This window comes from Macaca fascicularis, chromosome 2 (genome assembly GCF_037993035.2).
Source record: "Macaca fascicularis isolate 582-1 chromosome 2, T2T-MFA8v1.1".
NCBI lineage: Eukaryota > Metazoa > Chordata > Mammalia > Primates > Cercopithecidae > Macaca > Macaca fascicularis.
The window spans coordinates 15,701,277-15,724,312 of record NC_088376.1 but is presented as its reverse complement, the minus strand read 5'-3'; the positions used below and the strand labels follow the sequence as shown (position 1 = coordinate 15,724,312).

Genomic DNA, 23,036 nt, shown 5'->3' with positions numbered 1-23,036 from the left:
GTTCCACCACGTTAGCCAGGATGGTCTCAATCTCCTGACCTCATGATCCGCCCACCTTGGCTTCCCACAGTGCTGGGATTACAGGCGTGAGCCACTGTGCCCGGCCTGTACCCAGATAATTTTTAAATGTTTTGTAGATACGGGGTATTGCTATTTTGCCTAGACTGGTCTTGAACTCCTGGCCTCAAGCGATCCTCCCAGCAGATCCTGGTGTTTTCTAAATGCTGACTATTATTAGTTTAGGGTAGTGGTAGGATGGGGAGGGGAGGCAAATGGGAGAAATTTTTTTTTTTTTTTTTTTGGAAACAGAGTCTCTCTGTCACCCAGGCTGGAGTGCAATGGCGCGATCTTGGCTCACCGCAACCTCTGCCTCCTAGGTTCAAGCGATTATCCTGCCTCAGCCTCCCTAGTAGCTGGGATTACAGGCATGTGCCACCATGCCTGGCTAATTTTGTACTTTTAGTAGAGACAGGGTTTCTCCATGTTGGTCAGGCTGGTCTCGAACTCCCGACCTCAGGTGATGCGCGCTCACTTTGGCCTCCCAAAGTGCTGGGATTACAGGCATGAGCCACCGCGCCCGGCCAGGAGAAATGTTTAAAGATTAAAATTGGCAGATTTTGGTGACTAATTAGAAAGCCGTGCGCCTTGGGAAAACGTATTAGTTGAGCCTCAGTTTCCACATTCATAAAATGGGGATCCTAATAGCTTTCTGTTGTATTTGCTTCACAGGGTTTTTAGCTTGTAAGGTTCACCTGAGGTAAGTTGTATGTTTTAGCCCACATCCTCTGGGAAGCAAAACTCAATTAAGGTGCTACCTTTTTATTTGAAAGATACAAACCTGGGGTAGTGAAAGTAAGGGAGAGAAGGAAGTAAGGCAAAGGAAGACACAGTAGGTTACATCCTTGGCTACTGCTTCACTTTGAGCTGTGAAGAGATAGCAGGTCACTTGCATGTGAGAGTCTTCTGGAGGGATTTTGAGGAGAAACTTAAGAGAGAAAGGAGGGATGATTTATCTGTCTGTTCCTCCTATTTTCGGTTGCCAGCTGGTTAGGACTCACCCCATGGGGAACTAATTTACCTGTGCTTCTGGGTTGCATGCTTTCTCAGTGATGGATCACCCAGCTGATCCCACATCCTGAATTGTATTTCTTTTTTTTTTTTTTTTTTTTTGAGATGGAGTCTCGCTCTGCCGCCCAGGCTGGAGTGCAGTGGCCGGATCTCAGCTCACTGCAAGCTCCGCCTCCCGGGTTTACGCCATTCTCCGGCCTCAGCCTCCCGAGTAGCTGGGACTACAGGCACCTGCCACCATGCCCGGCTAGTTTTTTGTATTTTTAGTAGAGACGGGGTTTCACTGTGTTAGCCAGGATGGTCTCGATCTCCTGACCTCGTGATCCGCCCGTCTCGGCCTCCCAAAGTGCTGGGATTACAGGCTTGAGCCACTGAATTGTATTTCAACCAAATCCTACAGTGAGGGGTGTCTTAGGTTGTAGGTAGGTGCAACAAGCAAAAACAAAGGGGCAGTGGAAGGTTCACAAGGTTTGTGTGTCTATATAGCATGGAAAAGTAATATGAAGCCAGTGTCATTCTTGACCAAGGAAATAAATACCAACAGTGTTTTAGGATTTTTTTTTTTTTTTTTTGGTACTTTTTAGGGTTATTTGAAAGGAGAAGGTAGCTGGAGTTAGGACACAAAATCCCAAATTTGAAGTTTTCTGAGAATTTGCACTAGGAAGATGGTGATGGTAGTCTCAGTAAGAAAAGATTGATAGCATTATGAAGAAGGGAAAAACAGAACCAGATGAGTAATAAGAAATCAAGACAAGAGTACTTTATGATGTTGTCCGGGCATGGTGGCTCACACCTGTAATCTCAGCACTTTGGGAGGCTGAAGTGGGGGTGGGTCACCTGAGATCAGGAGTTAGACCAGCCTGGCCAACATGGCGAAACCCCGTCTCTACCAAAAATATAAAAACTTAGGCCAGGCATAGTGGCTCACTTAGGCCCAGCACTTTGGGAGGCCGAGGCAGGCAGATCACGAGGTCAGGAGATCGAGACCATCCTGGCTAACATAGTGAAACCCCGTCTCTACTAAAAATACAAAAAAGCCAGGCATGGTGGCGGGCGCCTGTAGTCCCAGCTACTCGGGAGGCTGAGGCAGGAGAATGGCGTGAACCCAGGAGGCGGAGCTTGCGGTGATCCGAGATCGTGCCATTGCACTCCAGCCTGGGCGACAAAGCGAGACTCCGCCTCAAAAAAAAAAAAAAAAAAAATAGCCAGATGTGGTGGCATGCACCAGTAGTCCCAGCTACTCAGGAGGCTGAGGCAGGAGAATTGCATGAACCCGGGAGGTGGAATTTTCAGTGAGCCGAGATCGTGCCACTGTACTCCAGCCTGGGCAACAGAGTGAGACTCTATCTCAAAAAAAAAAAAAAAGAAAAAAGAAAAAAAAAGAAAAGTTTTAAGCCAGGACAACCAGAAAAACTGTAGGAAGAACGAACAAATGAGACTATTTTAAGTCAAGACTATTTTTATTTAGGCCGGGCACTGTGGCTCATGCCTGTAATCCCAACACTTTGGGAGGCCGAGGCAGGTGGATCACCTGAGGTCAGGAGTTCAAGACTAGCCTGGCCAACGTGGTTAAACCCTGTGTCTACTAAAAATACAAAAATTAGCTCGGTGTGGTGATGGGCACCTGTAGTCCCAGCTACTCTGGAAGCTGAGTCAGGAGCATCACTTTAACCCGGAAGGCAGAGTTTGCAGTGAGCCGAGATGGTGCCACCGCACTCTAGCCTGGGTGACAGAGCAAGACTCCAGCTCAAAAAGACTATAAAACCAAATGTAATCCCAGCACTTTGGGAGGCTGAGGTGGGTGGATCACAAGGTCAGGAGATTGAGACCATTCTGGCTAACACGGTGAAACCCTGTCTGTATTAAAAATACAAAAAAAAAATTAGCCAGGTGTGGTGGTGGGCGCCTGTAGTCCCAGCTACTTGGGAGGTTGAGGCAGGAGAATGGCGTGAACCTGGGAGGTGGAGCTTGCAGTGAGCCGAGATTGCACTCCAGCCTGGGGGACAGAGTGAGACTCCATCTCGAAAAAAAAAAAACCAAATGTATAAGTTTTCTATACCTACCTACCTAGTCTCTCTTTCCACTAACTAGTACCAAGTTTGCCATTCTTCCACACTTTTTCTATTCCTACAAAAGCTCATATTGTATTTTAAGTCATCTATATATAATTTACAGAGATGAGTTGAGTATACTACAGCAACACTGTCCTGCTATTTGCTTTCTTCAAGGTCCAGTGAGGAATCTGCATTATTTGGTTTGTTTGTTTGTTTGTTTGTTTTTGAGACAGAGTCTCACCCTGTCACCTAGGCTGGGATGCAGTGGTGCAATCTCGGCTCACTGCAACCTCCGCCTCTCGGTTCAAGCAATTCTCCTGCCCCAGCCTCCCAGGTAACTGGGATTACAGGCGTGCGCTACGCCCAGCTAATTTTTGTATTTTTAGTAGAGATGGGGTTTCACTATGTTGGTCAGGCTGGTCTCGAACTCTTGAGCTCGTGATCAACCCACCTCGGCCTCCAAAGTGCTAGGATTATAGGTGTGAGCTACCGTGCCCAGCCTGTGTTTTGTTTGTTTTTAAGATGGAGTCTCGGCCGGGCGCGGTGGCTCAAGCCTGTAATCCCAGCACTTTGGGAGGCCGAGACGGGCAGATCACGAGGTCAGGAGATCGAGGCGACGATCCTGGCTAACACGGTGAAACCTCGTCTCTACTAAAAAATAAAAAAAAATTGTCGGGCGAGGTGGCGGGCGCCTATAGTCCCAGCTACTTGGGAGGCTGAGGCAGGAGAATGGCGTCAACCCGGGAGGCGGAGCTTGCAATGAGCTGAGATCTGGCCACTGCACTCCAGCCTGGGCAACAGAGCAAGACTCCGTCTCAAAAAAAAAAAAAAGATGGAGTCTCCCTCTATTGCCCAGACTGGAGTACAGTGGAGGGATCTCAGCTCACTGCAACCTCTGCTTCCTGGATTCAAGTGATTCTTCTGCCCCAGCCTCCCAAGTATCTGGGACTACAGGCGCATGCCACCATGCTCGGCTAGTTTTTTTTTGTATTTTTAGTAGAGATGGGGTTTCACCATGTTGGCCAGGCTGGTCTCGAACTCCTGACCTCGTGATCCTCCTGCCTTGGCCTTCCAAAGTGCTAGGATTATAGGCATGAGCCATCGCACCCGGCATTATTTGGCATTTTTTCAACTTTTTATTGTGAATGATTGCAGACACCTAAAAAATTTAAAAAATAAAGTGAATGTCTATATATCTACCCCCTAGTTCAGCAATTGTTATATTTTACCATATTTGCTTCCTATATCACTAGCTATGACTCTGTATTTTTTTTTTTTTTTTTTTTTGAGATGGAATCTCACTCTGTTGCCCAGACTGGAGGGCAGTGGTGCAATCTTGCCTCACTGCAACCTCCACCTCCCGAGTTCAAGTGATTCTCCTGCCTCAGCCTCCCAAGTTGCTGGGATTACAGGCACACACTACCACACCGAGCTGTTTTGTTTGTTTTGTTTTGAGATAGAGTCTCGCTCTGTTGCCCAGGCTGGAGTGCAGTGGTGCGATCTCGGCTCACTGCAGCCGCCGCCTGCCGGGTTCAAGTGATTTTCCTGCTTCAGCCTCCTGTGTAGCTGGGACTACAGGCGTGTGCTACCACGCCTGGCTAATTTTTTGTATTTTTAGTAGAGATGGGATGTCACCATGTTAGCTAGGATGGTCTCGATTTCCTGACCTTGTGATCCACCCGCCTTGGCCTCCCAAAGTCCTGGAATTACAGGCGTGAGCCACCGTGCCTGGCTGCGCCCAGCTACTTTTTGTATTTTTAGTAGAGATGTGGTTTGACCATGTTGGCCAGGCTGGTCTTGAACTCCTGACCTTAAGTGATCTGCCAGCCTCGGCCTCCCAAAGTGCCAATGTGAGCCAACACACCCGACTCTAGCTATGACTTTTCATGTTGAATCATTTCAAAATAGGTTATAAACATCATAACACTTGTTTTCTGAATATTTCAACGTGCATTTCTTTAAAATAGGGACATTCACCTACATAATCACAATACCGTTGTCATGTTTTAGGCAATTCATGTTTTAATATGTTAAAAATTTCCTGCCAGCCGGGCACGGTGCCTCACACCTGTAATCCCAGCACTTTGGGAGTCTGAGGCGGGAGGATCAGTTGAGTTGAGGAGTTAGAGACCAGTGTAGGCAACATGGTGAAACCTCATCTCTACCAAAAATGCAAAAAATTAGTGGTGGCGCATGCCTGTCATCCTATCTATAAGGGAGGATGAAGTGTGAGGATCACTGGAGCCTGGGAGGCAGAGGTTGCAGTGAGCCAAGATTACACCACTGCACTCCAACCTGAGTGACTGAGACCTTGTCACCAAAAAAAAAAAAAAGCCAATTTCCTGCCAGGTATGGTGGTTCATACCTATAAATCCTAGCACTTTGGGAGGCCGAGGTGGGTGGATTGCTTGAACCTAGGAGTTCAAGACCAGCCTGGGCATCATGGTGAACCCTGTCTCTACAAAAAATACAGAAAGTTAGCTGGGTGTGGTGACATGTGCCTATAGTCCCAGCTATGACTATATGTTTAAAATTTATTTGTAGGCACAGAGTCCCAATATATTGCCCAGGCTGGTCTCAAACTCTTGGCCTGAAGGAATCCTGCCAGCTTGGTCTCCCAAAGTGCTGGAATTACAGGTGTGAGCCACTGCCCCAGCTTTATCTCTTGTATTTTCTTAAACTCTGATTTATTTCTACAGGCTTGATTAGATTTAGGTTCAACATATTTTTGAGATACTTTGTGGTTGATGGTATATACTTTATTTTCTGTACAAAGTACATGATGTCAGGTTATCCAGTATTAGTGTTGCTAAATTTGATCAATTTGAGGTGCTGACAGGAACATCTTTTTCCATTTTCAGTTAGAGTTAATTTATGGAGTAACTGGCATTTCGTAAATATCCACTGTTGTTGTTTCTTTCCTCAATCAGTTGTATTATTGAGGGTTACAAAATGATTTTTACCTAGTTCTATTGTAGTTTCTACATTTGTTAGTGAATGTTCTTTAAAGAGTAGCTCTCCTGGGCTGGGTACAGTGACTTATTCCTGTAATCCCGGTACTTTGGGAGGCCAAGGTGGGCAGGTTGCTTGAGCCCAGGAGTTCAAGAGCAGCCTGGGCAACATAAGGAGAGCCCGTCTCTACAAAAAGATTGAAAAAACTTAGTCGGTGTGCTGCTGCATGCCTGTAATCCCAGCTACTTGGGAGGCTGAGGTAGGAAGGTCACTGGAGCCAAGGAAGTCAGGACTGCAGTAAGCTGTGACCACACCACTGTACTCTAGCCTGGGCTACAAAGCAAGACCCTGTCTCAAAAACAACAACAAAAAGGAATAGCTTTCCCATATTGACTATTCTTCCCAGAAAGACATGTTAAATGCTAAAAGCTTAATTCATTCTTTTCAATTACCAGTTTTCAGAACAAGGAGTTGATGTGGTAGTGACCAATGTTTGATATTTAAAGTGCTTTTTTTTTTTCTTTTTTAAATTTAATTAATTTTTTGAGGCAGGGTCTCACTCTGTTGCCCATGCTGGAGTACAGGGGCATGATCTTGGCTCACTGCAGTCTTGACCTCCCGGGCTCAAGTGATCCTCCCACCCCAACCTCCCAAGTAGCTGGGACTACAAGTGCATGCCAACACACCCAGCCAGTTTTTCTATTTTTTTGTAGAGACAGAGTTTTGCCATGTGTCCCGGGCTGGTCTCAAACTTCTGGACTCAAGCAAGCCTCCTGCCTTAACCACCCAAAGTGCTGAGATTACAGGTGTGAGCCACTGTGCCCAACTTCTTAAGTGTTTTTAATATTAGAATTTACAGTAATATATTGGTCTTTTTTTTTTTTTTTCTAGACCGAGTCTCACTCTGTCACCCAGGCTGGAGTGTAGTGGCATGAACACTACTCACTGCAGCCTTGACTTCCCAGGCTCAAGCAATCCTCCCACCTCAGCCTCCCAAGTAGCTGGGACTACAGGCACGCACCACCACACCTGGCTAATTTTTGTATTTTTTGTAGAGATGGGGTTTCATCATGTTGCCCACGCTAGTCTTGAACTCTTGAGCTCAAGCCATCCTCCCACCTTGACCTCCCAAAGTGCTGGGATTACAGGTATGAGCCACCATGCCCAGCACTTATATTAGTCTTATGATTTCAATTTAAAATGTATAATTGACTGAATATTGATTTATACTTGTGAATTTAAATTGAAACCTTACTGTGGTTATTTTATTTTGTGGACATTAGAGAGTACCTAAGAGTCATTAGATTTATAAGTTATTCTCAGGAAAATTTTTTTTCTTGACATGTTAAAATACAAAAATGTTGTCTTCTTAAGTCTAACAATTATACTTAAAATTGAATATTGTTTGGGTTTTGTGGGAGGGGTTTGCAATAGTTCTCACTCGATAACATTTTTTTTTAATTAAGAAAAAGGTTTGGTACTCTACAGTTTTGGAGAAACTTCTCTAGTAATGAACTGTAGAAATGATACCTGAAAGTGTAGTCTTCATAAAATTGTTTAAGTAGTTAAATTTATGTTTGAAAATGTTATGTTGTAGGTGAACTTTGAAATGAGTTTAAACATTCATCAGAGGCCTTTAAAATTAGACCTCCAAGTAGAATAAGTTGTCTAAGTTCAGTGTAAAAGTTTGAGTAAAATCTAGGCGTTTTGGATTTGTAACTTTAGTAAATTAAGTATTCATATTTTAAAACGAGTAAATATCAGTCTTTTCTATGCATTAAAAACTCCTCCTCTTAGATGTGAAAACAAAATACTCATCAGCAGTGGCAATATTCTGCTTTGCCTAGCTTCCTTAAAGCATGCTGATACTGTTTTTTCAGTTTTGTTTTTTGTTTTTTGGTTTTGTCTGTTTGTTTGTTTGGTTTTGGTTTTTTTGAGACAGAGTCTTGCTGTGTTGCCCAGGTTAGAGTGCAGTGGCATGATCTCGGCTCACTGCAATCTCCACCTCCTGGGTTCAAGTGATTGTCCCGCCTCAGCCTCCTGAGTAGCTGGGATTATAGGCGCGCACCACCACACCCGGCTAATTTTTGTATTTTTAGTAGAGATGTGGATTTCACCATGTTGGTCAGGCTACTCTCAAACTCCCGACTTTGTGATCCACCCGCCTTGGCCTCCCAAAGTGCTGAGATTACAGGTGTGAGCCACCGTGCCCAGCCTAATTTTTGTATTTTTAGTAGAGATGGGATTTCACCATGGTGGCCAGGCTGCTCTCAAACTCCTTGACCTCAGGTGATCCTCCTGCCCTGGCCTCCCAAAGTGCTAGGATTACAGGCCTGAGCCACTGTGCCAGCCATGCTAATATTGTTGATTTGAATTTCTGTTCGTTTATTTCTTCATTTATGAGCAGGATGCTCAATTCTGTAGCATTGCTTGTTATGAATGGCTTATTCTTTGACTGCAAAGTGTGTGCTTTCCTATTTCTCCAGCTCCTCTTGTCCAGCTTAAAGTGGGGGGAATATGGTTTAGTGAATAAACCGTTTGAGGTTTTGGTAAGTCAAGTATACTTGTTCAGATGATAGAAACCATACGTGAGGTATGTTAACCTAGCTGAGCTGTATAGTGACATTAGTGGGCCTGAATTGTTTTTCTTCAAAGTGGCCTCCTCCTTAAGATTTAAAACTTTCCTTCACAAGGATATCATTGGTATTTTGTGACTGTGATCGTTGATCTCCTTAGGTCATTTAACATCCCTTTTTTCTTTAGAAAAGTTTTCTTTTCTTGATATATCAGTGGAGCTGTATTTTGATGAGTGTAGCTTGTAGTCTCCTCCAATCAGATTTGAATGATTAACATTCTGTATTGGAATGTGTCTGTGCCTTCAGTTAACTGATGATTTTCAGTTTTGAAAATGTGGTGCATTTCTTTTCTGCTTAGTTCAAACCTAAAGGCATTTGTTTGATTAGAAATGAAGTCTATTGGTGTAAAGACTGTCAAGGTTTGTGGGTCAAAGACCTCTGTACGCATAGAAGGTCAGCCATGTTCATTAGGCCAGAGTAGAAGGAAAGGCAAGCTTATGGGTGAACGGTCGTATACTCTTTCAATTGGCAATGGAGACTACTTTTGGACAAATAAAGAAATGCTGTGGGATTATGTGCAGACTCTGTCTGGTAAGAAGTCAGCAGTTATAAATAATAGATGTTTTTAAAACATTTCAAAAACTGATTACAAAAATGAATACCCATCTCTGGCAGAAAACTTGAGAAATGTAAAAATATATAACAGGAAAAATAAAAATAATCCTGTTGAAATATATATATATATATATATATTTTTTTTTTTTTTTTTTTTTTTTTTGAAATGGGGTCTTGGCCAGGCACGGTGGCTCATGCTGGTAATCCCAGCACTTTGGGAGGCTGAGGCGGACAGATCACTTGAGATCAGGAGTTCAAGACCAACCTGGTCAACATGGTGAAACCCCGCCTCTACTAAAAATACAAAAATTAGCCAAGCGTAGTGATGGGCGCCTGTAATCCCAGCTACTCACAAGGCTGAGGCAGGAGAATCACTTGAACCCAGAAAGCAGAGGTTGCGGTGAGCTGGGATTGTGCCACTGCACTCCAGCCTGGGCAATAGAGCGAGACTCCGTCTCAGAAAAAAAAAAAGAAGAAATGGGGTCTCGCTGATTGCTTAGGCTGGTAGTCACATACTAGGCTCAAGCAATCCTCCCTCCTAAGCCTCCTGAGTAGTGAAGTGTGTTTTTTTAAAAACAGAAAATTTTTATCCTGAAGCTAAAGAATGTAGGTAAAATAATGGTTTGTCAACAAGTAAAAGGTTATTTATTGAGCTCAGTTCTCAAACGTGTGTAGAAATGGGAATTTCAGAGACTCTTGTCAGCCTTAGAGTCCAGCTTATCTATTTATTTATTTATTATTTATTTATTTTGAGATGGAGTCTCACTGTCACCCAAGGAGTGCAGTGGCACAATCTCAGCTCACTGCAACCTCCACCTCCTGGGCTCAAGTGATCCTCCCACCTCAGCCTCCCAAGTACCTGGACTATGGGCATGTGCCACCACACCTGGCTAAGTTTTGTGTTTTTGGTAGAGATGGGGTTTTGCCATGTTGCCCTGAGCTCAAGATCCACCTGCCTCGGCCTCCTGAAGTGCTGGGATTACAAGCGTGAGCCACTGTGTCCAGCCCAGCTTATATATTTACTTTTTTTGTAAATTGGCTGCTCTCCTTTTCTGGAGAATTTTAGAAGACTTACATTTTATTTTTCTTTTATATTTCTTTTATTTTTTATTATTTTATTTTATTTGAGATGGAGTCTCACTCTGTCGCCCAGACTGGAGTGCAATGGCGTGATCTCGGCTCACTATAGCCTCTGCCTTCCAGGTTCCAGTGATTCTCCTGCCACAGCCTCCCAGGTAGCTGAGATTATAGGCGTATGCCACCATGCCCAGCTAATTTTTGTGTTTTTAGTAGAAACGGGGTTTCACCATGTTGGCCAGGCTGATCTGGAACTCCTGACCTCAGGTGATCTGCCCGCCTTGGCCTCCCAAAGTGCTGAGATTTATAGGCATGAGCCATCATGTCCAGCCTGAGATTTCCATTTTCTGGGGTTGCTGACAGCAGTGGCCACATGAACTACTCTGCTTTTAGTGGAGAATAGAAGCTCAAAATTTTCAACACCTGGGTGAATTGTTGGGGTTTTTTTTTTCCCCTTTCTCCTGTATTTCTAAGGTACTCTTACAGTTGGGGCCAGAAGTCCCATTAAAGAATGTCATCTAATCTAGGGCATATTTTACTTATTTATTTTATTCATATTTATTATTATTATTACTATTCTTGAGATAGGGTTTCACTCTATCACCCAGGCTGGAGTGCAGTGGCATGGTCATGGCTCACTGCAGCCTTAACCTCTGAGGCTTCAGCAATTATCCCACCTCAGCCCCCCAAGTAGCTGGAACTGCAGGCACATGCCACTATGCCTGGCTAATTAAAACAATTTTTTTTTTTTTTTTTTTTTTGAGACAGAGTCTCACGCTGTTGCCCAGGCTGGAGTGCAGTGGCGCGATCTCGGCTCACTGCAAGCTCCGCCTCCCGGGTTCCCGCCATTCTCCTGCCTCAGCCTCCTGAGTAGCTGGGACTACAGGCGCCCGCCACCGCGCCCGGCTAATTTTTTGTATTTTTAGTAGAGACGGGGTTTCACTGTGGTCTCGATCTCCTGACCTTGTGATCCGCCCGCCTCGGCCTCCCAAAGTGCTGGGATTACAGGCTTGAGCCACCGCGCCCGGCCCTTAAAACAATTTTTTAAAGTAGAGACAGGGTCTCGTTTTGTTTCCCAGGCTGGTCTCGAACTCCTAGGCTCAAGCAATCCTCTTGCCTTGGCCTGCCAAAGTGCTGGGATTATTGGTGTGAGCCACTGTGCCCAGCCAAGGGGCATATTTTAGAAGAAGCTTTAGAGATAACTTGATGGCAAACTAAGAATTTTTGGCATTTGGTTTAAATCTATTATGCTTCTTTATGAGAGAAGACACGTTTTTAAAAATGTTAGGTTTTCTAAAATATTTAATAATAAATGAAACATGAAAGGTATTTATATTCTTTGTTAAAATTTTATGGTGACAATATGGTGGATTGAGGATTCTGTTTCAATCTAAATTTCTAACTTGCTGTCTGAGGTCCTAAAGTCCTGTGTCCCATTTTTACACATTTTAAAATAATTGGTCCTTACCTTTTTTGTGCACCTGACAGTTTTGCAAAACACATGCGTTGGGTAAACAGTATGTTCTTGCAGTGAAACTCCTTGTTATTGACTTTCCAAAGAAAAAACTTTAACATTGTCTTTTGAAACTGGCAAACTTAATTCACTTAACTCTTAGCTTTTCCTCCTCCCTATTGTATGCTAAAGTGGAAATAAAATACTAATTGACCTGCTAACTTTAATTATCAGAAGTAACACTTTTAATAAGCCCAAATACTAGAATGCCTTTTTTTATAGAGCAGATAAGTTCTTAGATCTTAGATGAGTTTTTTTAAGTACAAGTTAACAGTATTACGTTGTTGTAAGTGGTGACTCTCAAAAGGGTGTGCAGTCTTCTGGAGGTTTCATAGTGATCTAAAGAGCTGTTTCATAGTCAAGTCACATGAAATTGAATTTTATTGTTAATTTTTATGTTTAAAGTACAAATGTAAATACATTTGTAAAAATACAAGAATTTTTAGTTCTGGTAAAAGGAAAGGGGGGAAGGGAGCTGTATTTATTTAGCATCTCCAATTAAAGACAGGCCAAAGAAAGACTGGACTGAAGATGTGACTGATTCTTTTAATTATGTCATATTGCCTTCTTGGAAAAAGGAAGTTGGCATTCTTCACTGACTGCTGACATGTGCCAGGCTAGGACTTCCCAAAGTTAGTTCTGTTGACAACTGGTTCTTTTATTTTTAGTTTATTAAGATGAGGTCTTACTCTGCTGCCCAGGCTGGAGTGCTATGGCACAATCTCAATTCACTGCACCCTCCACCTCCTGAGTTCAAGCAATCCTCTCACCTTTGCCTCCCTAGTAGCTGGGACTACAGACGCATGCCACCATGCCCAGCTAATTTTTGTGTTTTTTGTAGAGACGGGGTTTCACCATGCTGACCAGACTGGTCTTGAACTCCTGGGCTCAAGTGATCCACCCACCTTGGCCTCCCAAAATGCTGGAACTACAGGTGTGAGCCACCAAACCTGGCCAACAACTGGTGCTTTGAGATGCTCCTGGTGTCTAGGCAGTAATCACAAAGTGCCCAGATCATAAGTGCACATACAGTTTGATGAATAGTTTGCTGTGTATCCTTGTAGACTTTATTCTATACTTATTCAGAGGTACATATTTGTGTATATGTTTTTATAAAACATGGGATTCAGTTGTACAAAGCAGTTTGCAATCTGTTTCTTTTATTTAACAACATGTTGTAGATATTTTTCCACATCAAGTTATGTAGACTTAATAACTGTTAATGTGCCATGGTATAATTTACAATTATTTAATAAATAATGAGGCTGAATTTCATTCCCTGTTATTAAGCCATTCATATTTATTCTTCTTTCAGCAAGTTTCTGGTGTTTCAGGAACACTATGAAGGACTGTGGCAGGGTTCTTGAGGATAAGGGAGCTTGTTTATCTAGGCAACTCCTGGGAGCCATTATAGAGGGAGTCACACTTCCCAGTATCCTGGAAGGGGGCTTGTGATGGATGAGGTGCCAAAGTAGAGGCTACTGTGAAAGATGGAACTCTGGGGCACTATACTGGGGGAGCATTCTGCCAGCTCTAGCCCCAACTTGAGTCCATGTTGGCAGATCTGTTGAAGGAGAGGGAAGAATGGAAAGGAGACGGTAAGCAAAAGAACCCCATGACTGGTGTGATTCTTGACAACTTTCTGGAAAGTTGGTTGTAGGCACTCTTGAGGGGTAAACTTGGGGACAAGATGGTCTACTATTTCTCATGTGGGGATTTGTCTTCCATTGATACCTTAATTGGATATGAGTGCTGCTTTAGGAACAAACATACCAGTTTCTTTTTTTTTTTTTTTTTTTGAGATAAAGTCTTGCCCTGTCACCCAGGCTAGAGTGCAGTGGCATGATCTTGGCTCACTGCAACCTCCACCTCCCAGGTTCAAGTGATTCTCCTGCTCCAGCCTCCACAGTAGCTGAGACTGCAGGCATGCACCACCACACCCAGCTAATTTTTGTGTTTTTAGTAGAGATGGGGTTTTACCATGTTGTCCAGGCTGGTCTTGAACTCCTACCTCAGGTGATCCACCCGCCTTGGCCTCCCAAAGTGCTGGGATTACAGGCATGAGCCACTGCACCCCGCCTCAGTTTCTTTATAGAAGCGTATTTGGAGTTACTCAATCTGAGTTGGAAGGGATGCTAAAAACTATATAATACAGACTCGCATTTTAGTAAATAGGGAATCTGAAATTTGCCCCAGTTCCACTTCTGTAGCATCTGTTTAATTTCAGAAGTGACATTAAAGTTTTAGTCTTAGTTCAATTCTAAAAATTGTCTGTACGTCGCTGTGCAACCTGCCTCCCACTGTATGTTGAAAAGGATAGAATCTGCACTATTGTGCTACGTATTAGGGGTTTACTCTGCCAAGTACATGCCAATTACTTTACATATATTCTTACTAAAGCCTTACGATAACTTGAAAAAGGGTTTTCTTATCCCCCTTTTGCAGATAAGTTCAAGCTTTGGAGGTCTTTGAGTTTCAGTCCGAAGCAACAATTCTGTATGAAAAAAAAAATTCGTGTATAAATAAGAAATTCAAATATTGTGAGACTTTGAAATTCTTTTTTTTTTTTTTTTTTTTGAGACGGAGTCTCGCTCTGTCACCCAGGCTGGAGTGCAATGGCCGGATCTCAGCTCACTGCAAGCTCCGCCTCCCAGGTTCACGCCATTCTCCTGCCTCAGCCTCCCGAGTAGCTGGGACTACAGGCGCCTGCCACCTCGCCCGGCTAAGTTTTTGTATTTTTAGTAGAGACGGGGTTTCACTGTGTTACCCAGGATGGTCTCGATCTCCTGACCTCGTGATCCGCCCGTCTCGGCCTCCCAAAGTGCTGGGATTACAGGCTTGAGCCACCGCGCCCGGCCGACTTTGAAATTCTTTAAAGTCATACACAGTGACATTGCCATCACCTACCTATGTTTGCGGCCCATGACATCACATTTATGCAATGGTCACATTTCCTTTTAATGATATTTCCATTAGTGATGCATGGACCTTTTGCTAGTGAGTAGAACCAAGAAACAGAATATTCTTTGGGAGGTAATAAAATATAAAAGGCACCTTTTAAAAACAAATGATAAATGTTTTGCAGAAAAGAAAACTTAACATTAAAAATGACTAGGCCAAGTGCAGTGGCTCACACCTGTAATCCTAGCACTTTGGGAGGCTGAGGCCAGCAGTCACCTGGGAGGTCAGGAGTTTGAGAACAGCCTGGCATGGCAAAACCCCGTCTCTACTAAAAATACAAAAATTAGCCAGATGTGGTGGCAGGCGCCTATAGTCCTAGCTACTCGGGAGACTGAGGCAAAAGAATCATTTGAACCCAGGAGGTGGAGGTTGCAGTGAACCAAGATTGTGCCACTGCAGTCCAACCTGGGCGACAGAGCAAGACTCCATCTAAATAAATAAATAAAAAATAAATAAAAATGGCTAATTTTACATTACCTATGTAGTATTCTTGCCAGAAATGTTAAACTGCATGTAATATTGAGGAAATAACCAGAAAAATTCAGAATGTAGGGCATTCTGATTCTATTTAATTAATTCTAATTGGCTTAGACTCTTTTGAAAAAAATAAAAAACCAAAAAACAATGACCTAATGATATAGTGTAGCTCTGTGTCCCCACCCAAATCTCATGTTGAATTGTAAATCCCCAATGTTAGGGGAGGGACCTGGTGGGAGGTGACTGGATCATGGGAGTGGATTTCTCCCTTGCTGTACTGGTGATAGTGAGTGAGTTCTCACTAGATGTCATTATTTAAAAGTGTGTAGCACCTCCCCCTTTGCTCTCTCTTCTGCCGACCATGTGAAGATGTGCTTGCTTCCTCTTTGCCTTCTGCCATGATTGTAAGTTTCCTGAGAACTCCCCATGTGTGCTTTCTGTACAGCCTGCAGAACCATGAGCCAATTGAGTCTCTTTTCTTTATAAATTGTCCAGTCTCTGGTAGTTTTGTTGGTTTGTTTGTTTTTGTTTTTGTTTTGAGACAGAGTCTCGCTCTGTTGCCCAGGCTAGAGTACAGTGGCGCAATCTCAGTTCACTGCAAGCTCTGCCTCCCAGGTTCACACCATTCTCCTACCTCAGTCTCCCGAGTAGCTGGGACTACAGGCACCCACCACCACTCCTGGCTAATTTTTTGTATTTTTAGTAGAGACCGGGTTTCACCGTGTTAGCCAGGATGGTCTTGATCTCCTGACCTCGTGATCTGCCCACCTCAGCCTCCCAAAGTGCTGGGATTACAGGCGTGAGCCACTGTACCTGGCCTTTTTTTTTTTCCCTCAAGACAGAGTCTCACTCTGTTGCCCAGGCTGGAGTGAAGTGGCGTGATCTCAGCTCACTGCAACCTCTGCCTCCCAGGTTCAAGCGATTCTTGTGCCTCAGCCTCCGAAGTAGCTGAAATTACAGGCATGAGCCACCATGCCCAGCCAACAAAGACTCTTGAGAGAACTATAAAAAGTATTGAAGCATTTGTTAGAGTACTTAACACACTTTTGTTAAGTGAGTTAGTAGTTTTAGGTTTGGTTCAGCTGAGATTTTTACCTTTAATTTGGAATTCTATTTTCAAATTAAAACAAAAAGCAAAAAATCTAATATTTAAAATAGCAGATTATAGAGGTAGGAGGTAGTTTTCCCAGCTAAACAGATTATTAACCTTTACTGCGAATTTATATGGACACGTAACATATTAAAGAAACTTTTTAAATGTGTTAATCTTTTAGATTTCTGAGCCTATGAAAATATTCCTTGCCTGGAAATTAGCTGTAAGCCCTTATCAATGTAGTTTTCTGACTAAGTGTTACTACTTTCCAACTAAATTATAAATCTCTTAAAGGCATCGTAGGTGTGTTTATCTTTTTCTATCTCCAGCACCTGGCATAGTTGCTTGACTGTGTGGTACTGTATGTTGCTGAGTGGCAGATCTAATATTTTTTAAAGATCACAATATTCTCATCTTGAATGTCCTTATCAACAGAGCTTGTGGTCTTTATTTAAGTGGGCAGGTTTTCATTGTGTTTCAACTTGGCCAAAGGAAGCTTTTCAAGTTTTCAGAGGAGTAGCTTCTTACTAGCTTGTAACATTGGTCAGTCATTGTTGAGAGAGCCCTAACTTTGGCAACTTTATTAGGAAGAACACAAGATGAAAACTAGGGACAAATTCACTATACAGTAGTCCCCCACCTTTTCCTCAGGAGATACAGTCAGGGACCTCCGGTGGATACTTGAAACCACAAATAGTACTGAATCTATACTGCTTTTTTTATACATACATAACTATGATAAAGTTTATAAATGAAGCATAGTAAGAGATAAACAACAACAGTAATAAAATAACAGTTATCTGAGTGTAGTTTCTCTTTCTCAAAATATCTTACTATACCCTACTCACCTCTCTTCCTATGACCTATTGATCTGATAACCAAGATGGCTACTATGTGTCCAAGGGGAGGTATCTTATACAACATGGAATGCTGGACAAAGGAATGATTGACTTCCTGGATGGGACAGAGTGGGACACTGCAGGATGGCAAGAGATTTCATCATGTTACTCAGAACATTGCAGTTTAAAACTTAAGAACTGCTTATTTCTGGAATTTTCCATTTGATATTTTCATACCATACTTGACGTTGGGTAACTGAAACTGCAGAAAGTGAAACTGGATAAGAAGGGACCACTGTACAACTTTTATTTCTAAAGAACTGTAAAACTTATATGTTTGCAGATCAGGGAGCAGAGAAACATGAAGGCACAGGTCAGTCCTCTGGGATCACTGATCAAGAAAAGGAGTTATCCACCAATGCTTTCCAAGCTTTCACAGTAAGAAATGGCTTCTCTTAATCTGCTCAAGTTGTAGGGTTCTGTCAAATAAGAATCTTTTCATAGTGAATTTTTAAATTTACAATTTTTACTCTGTAATAATTCAAGAGTTAATTTAGAGATAAGTAGGTTTATTTAATTTTAAAAATAAATGTTTTAGAGTTTAAATATGGTAAAAGAAATGAGAGTAATTGGAGCCATTCTCAAGTTTTTGTGTTTTTGTAAACATGTTTTAACTCATATACTGTTGTTTTTAAGTCTTTTAAATTTAGATTTGTAAGTATGTGGATCAGTCTTTTCATTTCACTATGCCGTTCAATTCTTTATTTATTTATTTATGAAAATATCAGATTCAAAAATTATTTTCTTGAAGGTACTTTAAAATGGAACCCCAAAACTTTATTGGCAGAATTTTAACTTTTCTGACATTAAACAATATGAAAGAAAACCTTATTTGGTTATCAGGTTACGTGCATGTAAGCAGAAGAACTTAACGCTTGGGTATTCGAAATATATTTACTAGAAAATAAAATTTGGGCCGGGCGCGGTGGCTCAAGCCTGTAATCCCAGCACTTTGGGAGGCCGAGACGGGCGGATGACGAGGTCAGGAGATCGAGACCATCCTGGCTAACACGGTGAAACCCCGTCTCTATTAAGAAATACAAAAAACGCCAGGCGCGGTGGCTCACGCCTGTAATCCCAGCACTTTGGGAGGCTGAGGCGGGCGGATCACAAGGTCAGGAGATCGAGACCACAGTGAAACCCCGTCTCTACTAAAAATACAAAAAATTAGCCGGGCGCGGTGGCGGGCGCCTGTAGTCCCAGCTACTCAGGAGGCTGAGGCAGGAGAATGGCGTGAACCCGGGAGGCGGAGCTTGCAGTGAGCCGAGATCGTGCCACTGCACTCCAGCCTGGGCGACAGAGCGAGACTCCGTCTCAAAAAAAAAAAAAAAAAAAAAAAAAAAGAAATACAAAAAACTAGCCGGGCGAGGTGGCGGGCGCCTGTAGTCCCAGCTACTCGGGAGGCTGAGGCCGGAGAATGGCGTAAACCCGGGAGGCGGAGCTTGCAGTGAACTGAGATCCGGCCACTGTACTCCAGCCTGGGTGACAGAGCGAGACTCCGTCTCAAAAAAAAAAAAAAGAAAAAAGAAAATAAAATTTGGAGTGATTATATTACCTTTCTTGACTAGCCTCAGCCATTAATACCCTGCTAGCACTATGTGTATATACCAACATATTTATCATACCAATATATGTGTCTTATATGTGTCAATGTCAGGGTTTTGAGTCTTAGGAAGTAAATATCCACAGTTTCTTAACTGACATGAATATTGCTTTATCTAGTGACTTTGATTAGTATATGTAGGGAAACTACATCTTTCTTTTTAAGAACTTTTAAGATAAAGATGAATGAAATGTATTTGGAATGATATACTGTTCTTAAAGCTGGTATGTAATTTTGTGTGTGTGTGTGTGGTTTTTTTTTTTTTAGTCTGGAAATTATGATGCCTGTCTACAACACCTTGCCTGTCTACAAGATATAAACAAAGATGATTATAAAATAATTTTGAATACAGCAGTAGCTGAGTTTTTTAAAAGTAACCAAACAACAACAGATAATTTGAGACAAACACTTAACCAGCTGAAGAATCAGGTGATACACAAATGAATTTAACTATAAAAAATATTGTTCTGTTCTTTAATTTATCAAATACAAATAGTTAAGGAAAATAAATGTGATTTGTGTGGTATTTCTTGTCTGAAACATTTGTTAGCATTAATTTTATTTCCATAAAATTATTATTCCAGGAGATAAAAGGTATGTTGTGTGATTTTTTTTAAATTGGGGTTTTAATTAACTTGAACAGAATAGACTAATATACCAAATTCGAATGAGCTTTGAAATTTTGAGAAAGAAAGAACTATATGAAGAAGTTTAGCTATGGAGATATATCTTGTTTATGATTACAAAAATATGATTAATCCTAATGTCAAGTTGTTTTCGCATTTGGATCAGGAGATGATTGATTAAATAGAAGATATTCTGCTTTATATCTGGTTTGGGGCTTGAATTGCGGATTGGTCTGGTTATAACCCAATGTTTATTGAATCCTGGGGCTAGACTTTTGGTATTCAAGAGGGCTGATAACAGTGATGATGCTGATAGGATCAGCTAGCATATGTTAAGTGTTCACTGTGTGACAGGGCACTGCCAAGAACCTTGGATGCAACTTCTCATTTGTTCTTCTCAGTAGCCCTGTGAAATAACTATATAATTTTTCTTATTTTAAAAATGGGAAGGCCAAGGCACAGGTAGCTGTATAAATTGTCCAAAGACACAAAGTTTTTGAGTAGTAAGAGCTACATGAACTCAGTTGGGTTTAACTTTAGAGCCTGTAATTTTAGTTACTGTTTCATGCTGTTAGGGAGTCATGAGATCTTGCCTGTAATCATGAGTACCACGATACTGTATCGTATCACCCTGAAGTGTGACACAGGTAGAAGCAAGTGGTTCCTTCAGGCTCTCTATAAACCTTTATAGGCATAAAGTAATTTTTAAACCCCATTAAAATTCAAAAATGAGGCCAGGCGCGGTGGCTCACACCTGTAATCCCAGCACTGTGGGAGGCCGAGGCGGGCGGATCACGAGGTCAGGAGATCGAGACCATCCTGGCTAACATAGTGAAACTCCGTCTCTACTAAAAATACAAAAAATTAGCCGGGCGTGATGGTGGGTGCCTGTAGTCCCAGCTACACGGGAGGCTGAGGCAGGAGAATGGCGTGAACCCGGGAGGCGCAGCTTGCAGTGAGCCAAGAGCATGCCACTGCACTCCAGCCTGGGTGACAGAGTGAGACTCCGTCTCAAAAAAAAAAAAAAAAAATTCAAAAATGAGAATAACAGCTACCATTTATTGAATGCATACTTGGTGCCAAATTCTGTATTAAGTGCTTTTTATGCCTTATCTCATATAATCCTCACATTCAACTCTTGAGGCAGTAGGTGCTTATTATCTCAGTTTTAAAACCAGGGTTTAGGAAGTCTAATTTAAATTTATACAACTAGGAAGGGGAAGACCAGATTTAAACCAGGCCTTCTGACTCTTGCGCCTGTTCTCCTACCTGTCTCAGTCTTCATAAATTCATATGTCCTCACGTTTCCTTATTACTCCAGTATTATTACTGATGACTTTATCTGGTGTTCTGGAATCAAAGGAAAAATGGTGCTTACTGGTAATCTAGTACATGCACCCTATGACCCATAGACAGTTTCTTCCAGGACAGATTTGTTTGGTTTTTGAGAACAAGTTCAGCTTTTAAACTTTTTTTGAATAAGCAATTCCTGCAAACTTCCAGTTAGGCCAAAAAAACTTTGTGAAGTTCTTTCACTAGCTTTTATTGTTTATAAGGTTTGTTAGGGCCTTCCAACTCTTGAGTTTCCTAGAAGTGTTTGTACTTGTGGTTACTGGCTTCTTTAAATCATACTTCTGTTCGCAGTCACATGTCTTGGGCACAGTGACATACTTTTTCAACCTATTCCATTTTAATTAACAAACGTCTAATTTCACTTAATGAGTAGTTTTTCTTTTGGCTGGAGCAATTACTAGACTATTTAGGTGAGTCATAGAATATGTGGCAAAGTTATTCATGTGATAATTATTCAACCATTGCTGAATCCAAAACGTCATAGTTTATCTAAAAGCTTTTGTGGCTAAACTCTTAACTCATTCTGTCTCCGTTACCTAACTACAGAAAGAGTTGCCTTTGGAAATTGAGTTTTCACTGTTTGAAGATACTGTTTTTAATCTCTTTAAGATAGTGACTTGATAAGTGAAGATTTTAAAGAGTTCCCAAACTCATTGAGATGCACATGTTGTTGGTCAGCTAAGACCACTTGCTAACGTTTGAATCGTGTCAAGCTTAACCACATGGGTGATTGATGTCTGTTGAAGTCCAGTTACAAAATTTACAAATCACTGTGTGTTGTGAACCTTCAGGTTCCTTGCCATTAGTCAAACCAAGGCTGTTAAATCCATGTACTGTATATCAGAGTTCTAAGGAAGTGTTGGTCTTAGAATTAATTACTTAATATTGAACAATAATTTATTGCAATCTTCATAATGGCAAAGTTTAGTTTTAATACAGGTAGACTTCCAATTTCATGTGTTATATGGAATTGTGCAATGGTTGTAAAGCTTGATTAAAATTTAAAAACCTGTTGCTACAGCTTACAGAAGGGGGTATACAGTTTCAGAATGCAAAGTGTCATGCTTTTTGTTTTTTCTTTTGGTGTCAGTTACGGATGTTAGCCTTTAGTGAAGCCCATAAAAGCCTTTTCTAACCATCATGTGTGCAACAATATATTTTTGTTATTGAGTACTTTAAAAAATCTGTCCTTTTTTATGGGAACAAAACCTGAAAATATACTTTCTAGCCCTATGGTCTTGGGTAAGATAATTAAGTTTTCTGTGCTGATTTCCTTATGTATAAAGTGGAAATGAAATTATTTATGTCCTTGGCCAGGTGCGGTGGCTCATGCCTGTAATCCAAGCACTTTGGGAGACGGAGGTGGGCAGATCGCCTGAGGTCAGGAGTTCAAGACCAGCCTGGCCAATATGGTGAAACTCCATCTCTACTAAAAATACAAAATTAGCCAGGTGTTGTGGCGCGTGCCTGTAGTCCCAGCTACTCAGGAGGCTAAGGCAGGAGAATCGCTTGAACCCCGGAGGTGGAGGTTGCACTGAGCTGAGTTTGTGCTACTGCACTCCAGCCTGGGTGACTCCATCTCAAAAAAAAAAAAATTATCTATGACCTTGTGGTATGGTCAGGATTAACCTGTAAAAATTTTAACATAGCACGTCTGGCACATGGTAAATAGTTAACTATTTTCATTTTGTTTTGTTTGATACAGAGTTTCACTATATTGCCCAGGCTGGAGTGCAGTGATGTGATCTTGGCTCACTGCAGCTTCTGCCTTTTGGATTCAAGCAAGTCTCCTCCCTCAGCCTCCTGAGTAGCTGGGACTACAGGCGCGTGCCACCACACCCAGCATTTTTTTTTTTTTTTTTTTTTTTTTGTATTTTTAGTTGAGACGGGGTTCACCATGTTGACTAAGCTGGTCTCGAACTTCTGACCTCAAGTGTTCTGCCTGCCTTGGCCTCCCAAAGTGCTGGGATTACAGACATGAGCTGCCATGCCTGGCCAGCTGTTATTAACATTTAAATTTTACCTAAGTTTTTACAAAATGAAATCAAACTATGAATATTACGTGACATTTTTATGGGAAAGGTCATTTTGAGTTTGTTGCGTGCCTGGTGTAGCCTCTTGTAGGTCGTGAGACTAGGAGGTGGGAATCCTGCACAGAAGCCCTGTTAC

General features: G+C 42.0%; 1 protein-coding gene across 18 annotated transcripts in view; it reads left to right on the top strand.

Annotated features, from left to right (window-relative positions):
* The window catches only part of CNOT10 (CCR4-NOT transcription complex subunit 10), a 99,921-nt gene that overhangs the window by 5,673 nt on the left and 71,212 nt on the right, over positions 1-23,036 (top strand). For 6 of the 18 annotated variants that reach the window (XM_074030835.1, XM_074030834.1, XM_074030836.1 and 3 more), the window contains exons 2-4: positions 6,966-7,222; positions 17,569-17,663; positions 19,156-19,317. The exons of 2 other annotated variants lie outside the window; for them this stretch is intronic. In XM_074030835.1, coding sequence (XP_073886936.1) covers positions 7,006-7,222; positions 17,569-17,663; positions 19,156-19,317 — 474 coding nt within the window. In that variant the 5' untranslated portion in view covers positions 6,966-7,005. Of the gene's footprint in view, positions 1-6,787; positions 6,881-6,965; positions 7,223-17,568; positions 17,664-19,155; positions 19,318-23,036 lie in introns of all 18 variants that reach the window. 10 more of the 18 variants (XM_074030838.1, XM_074030837.1, XM_074030839.1 and 7 more) reach the window with 5 other exon arrangements.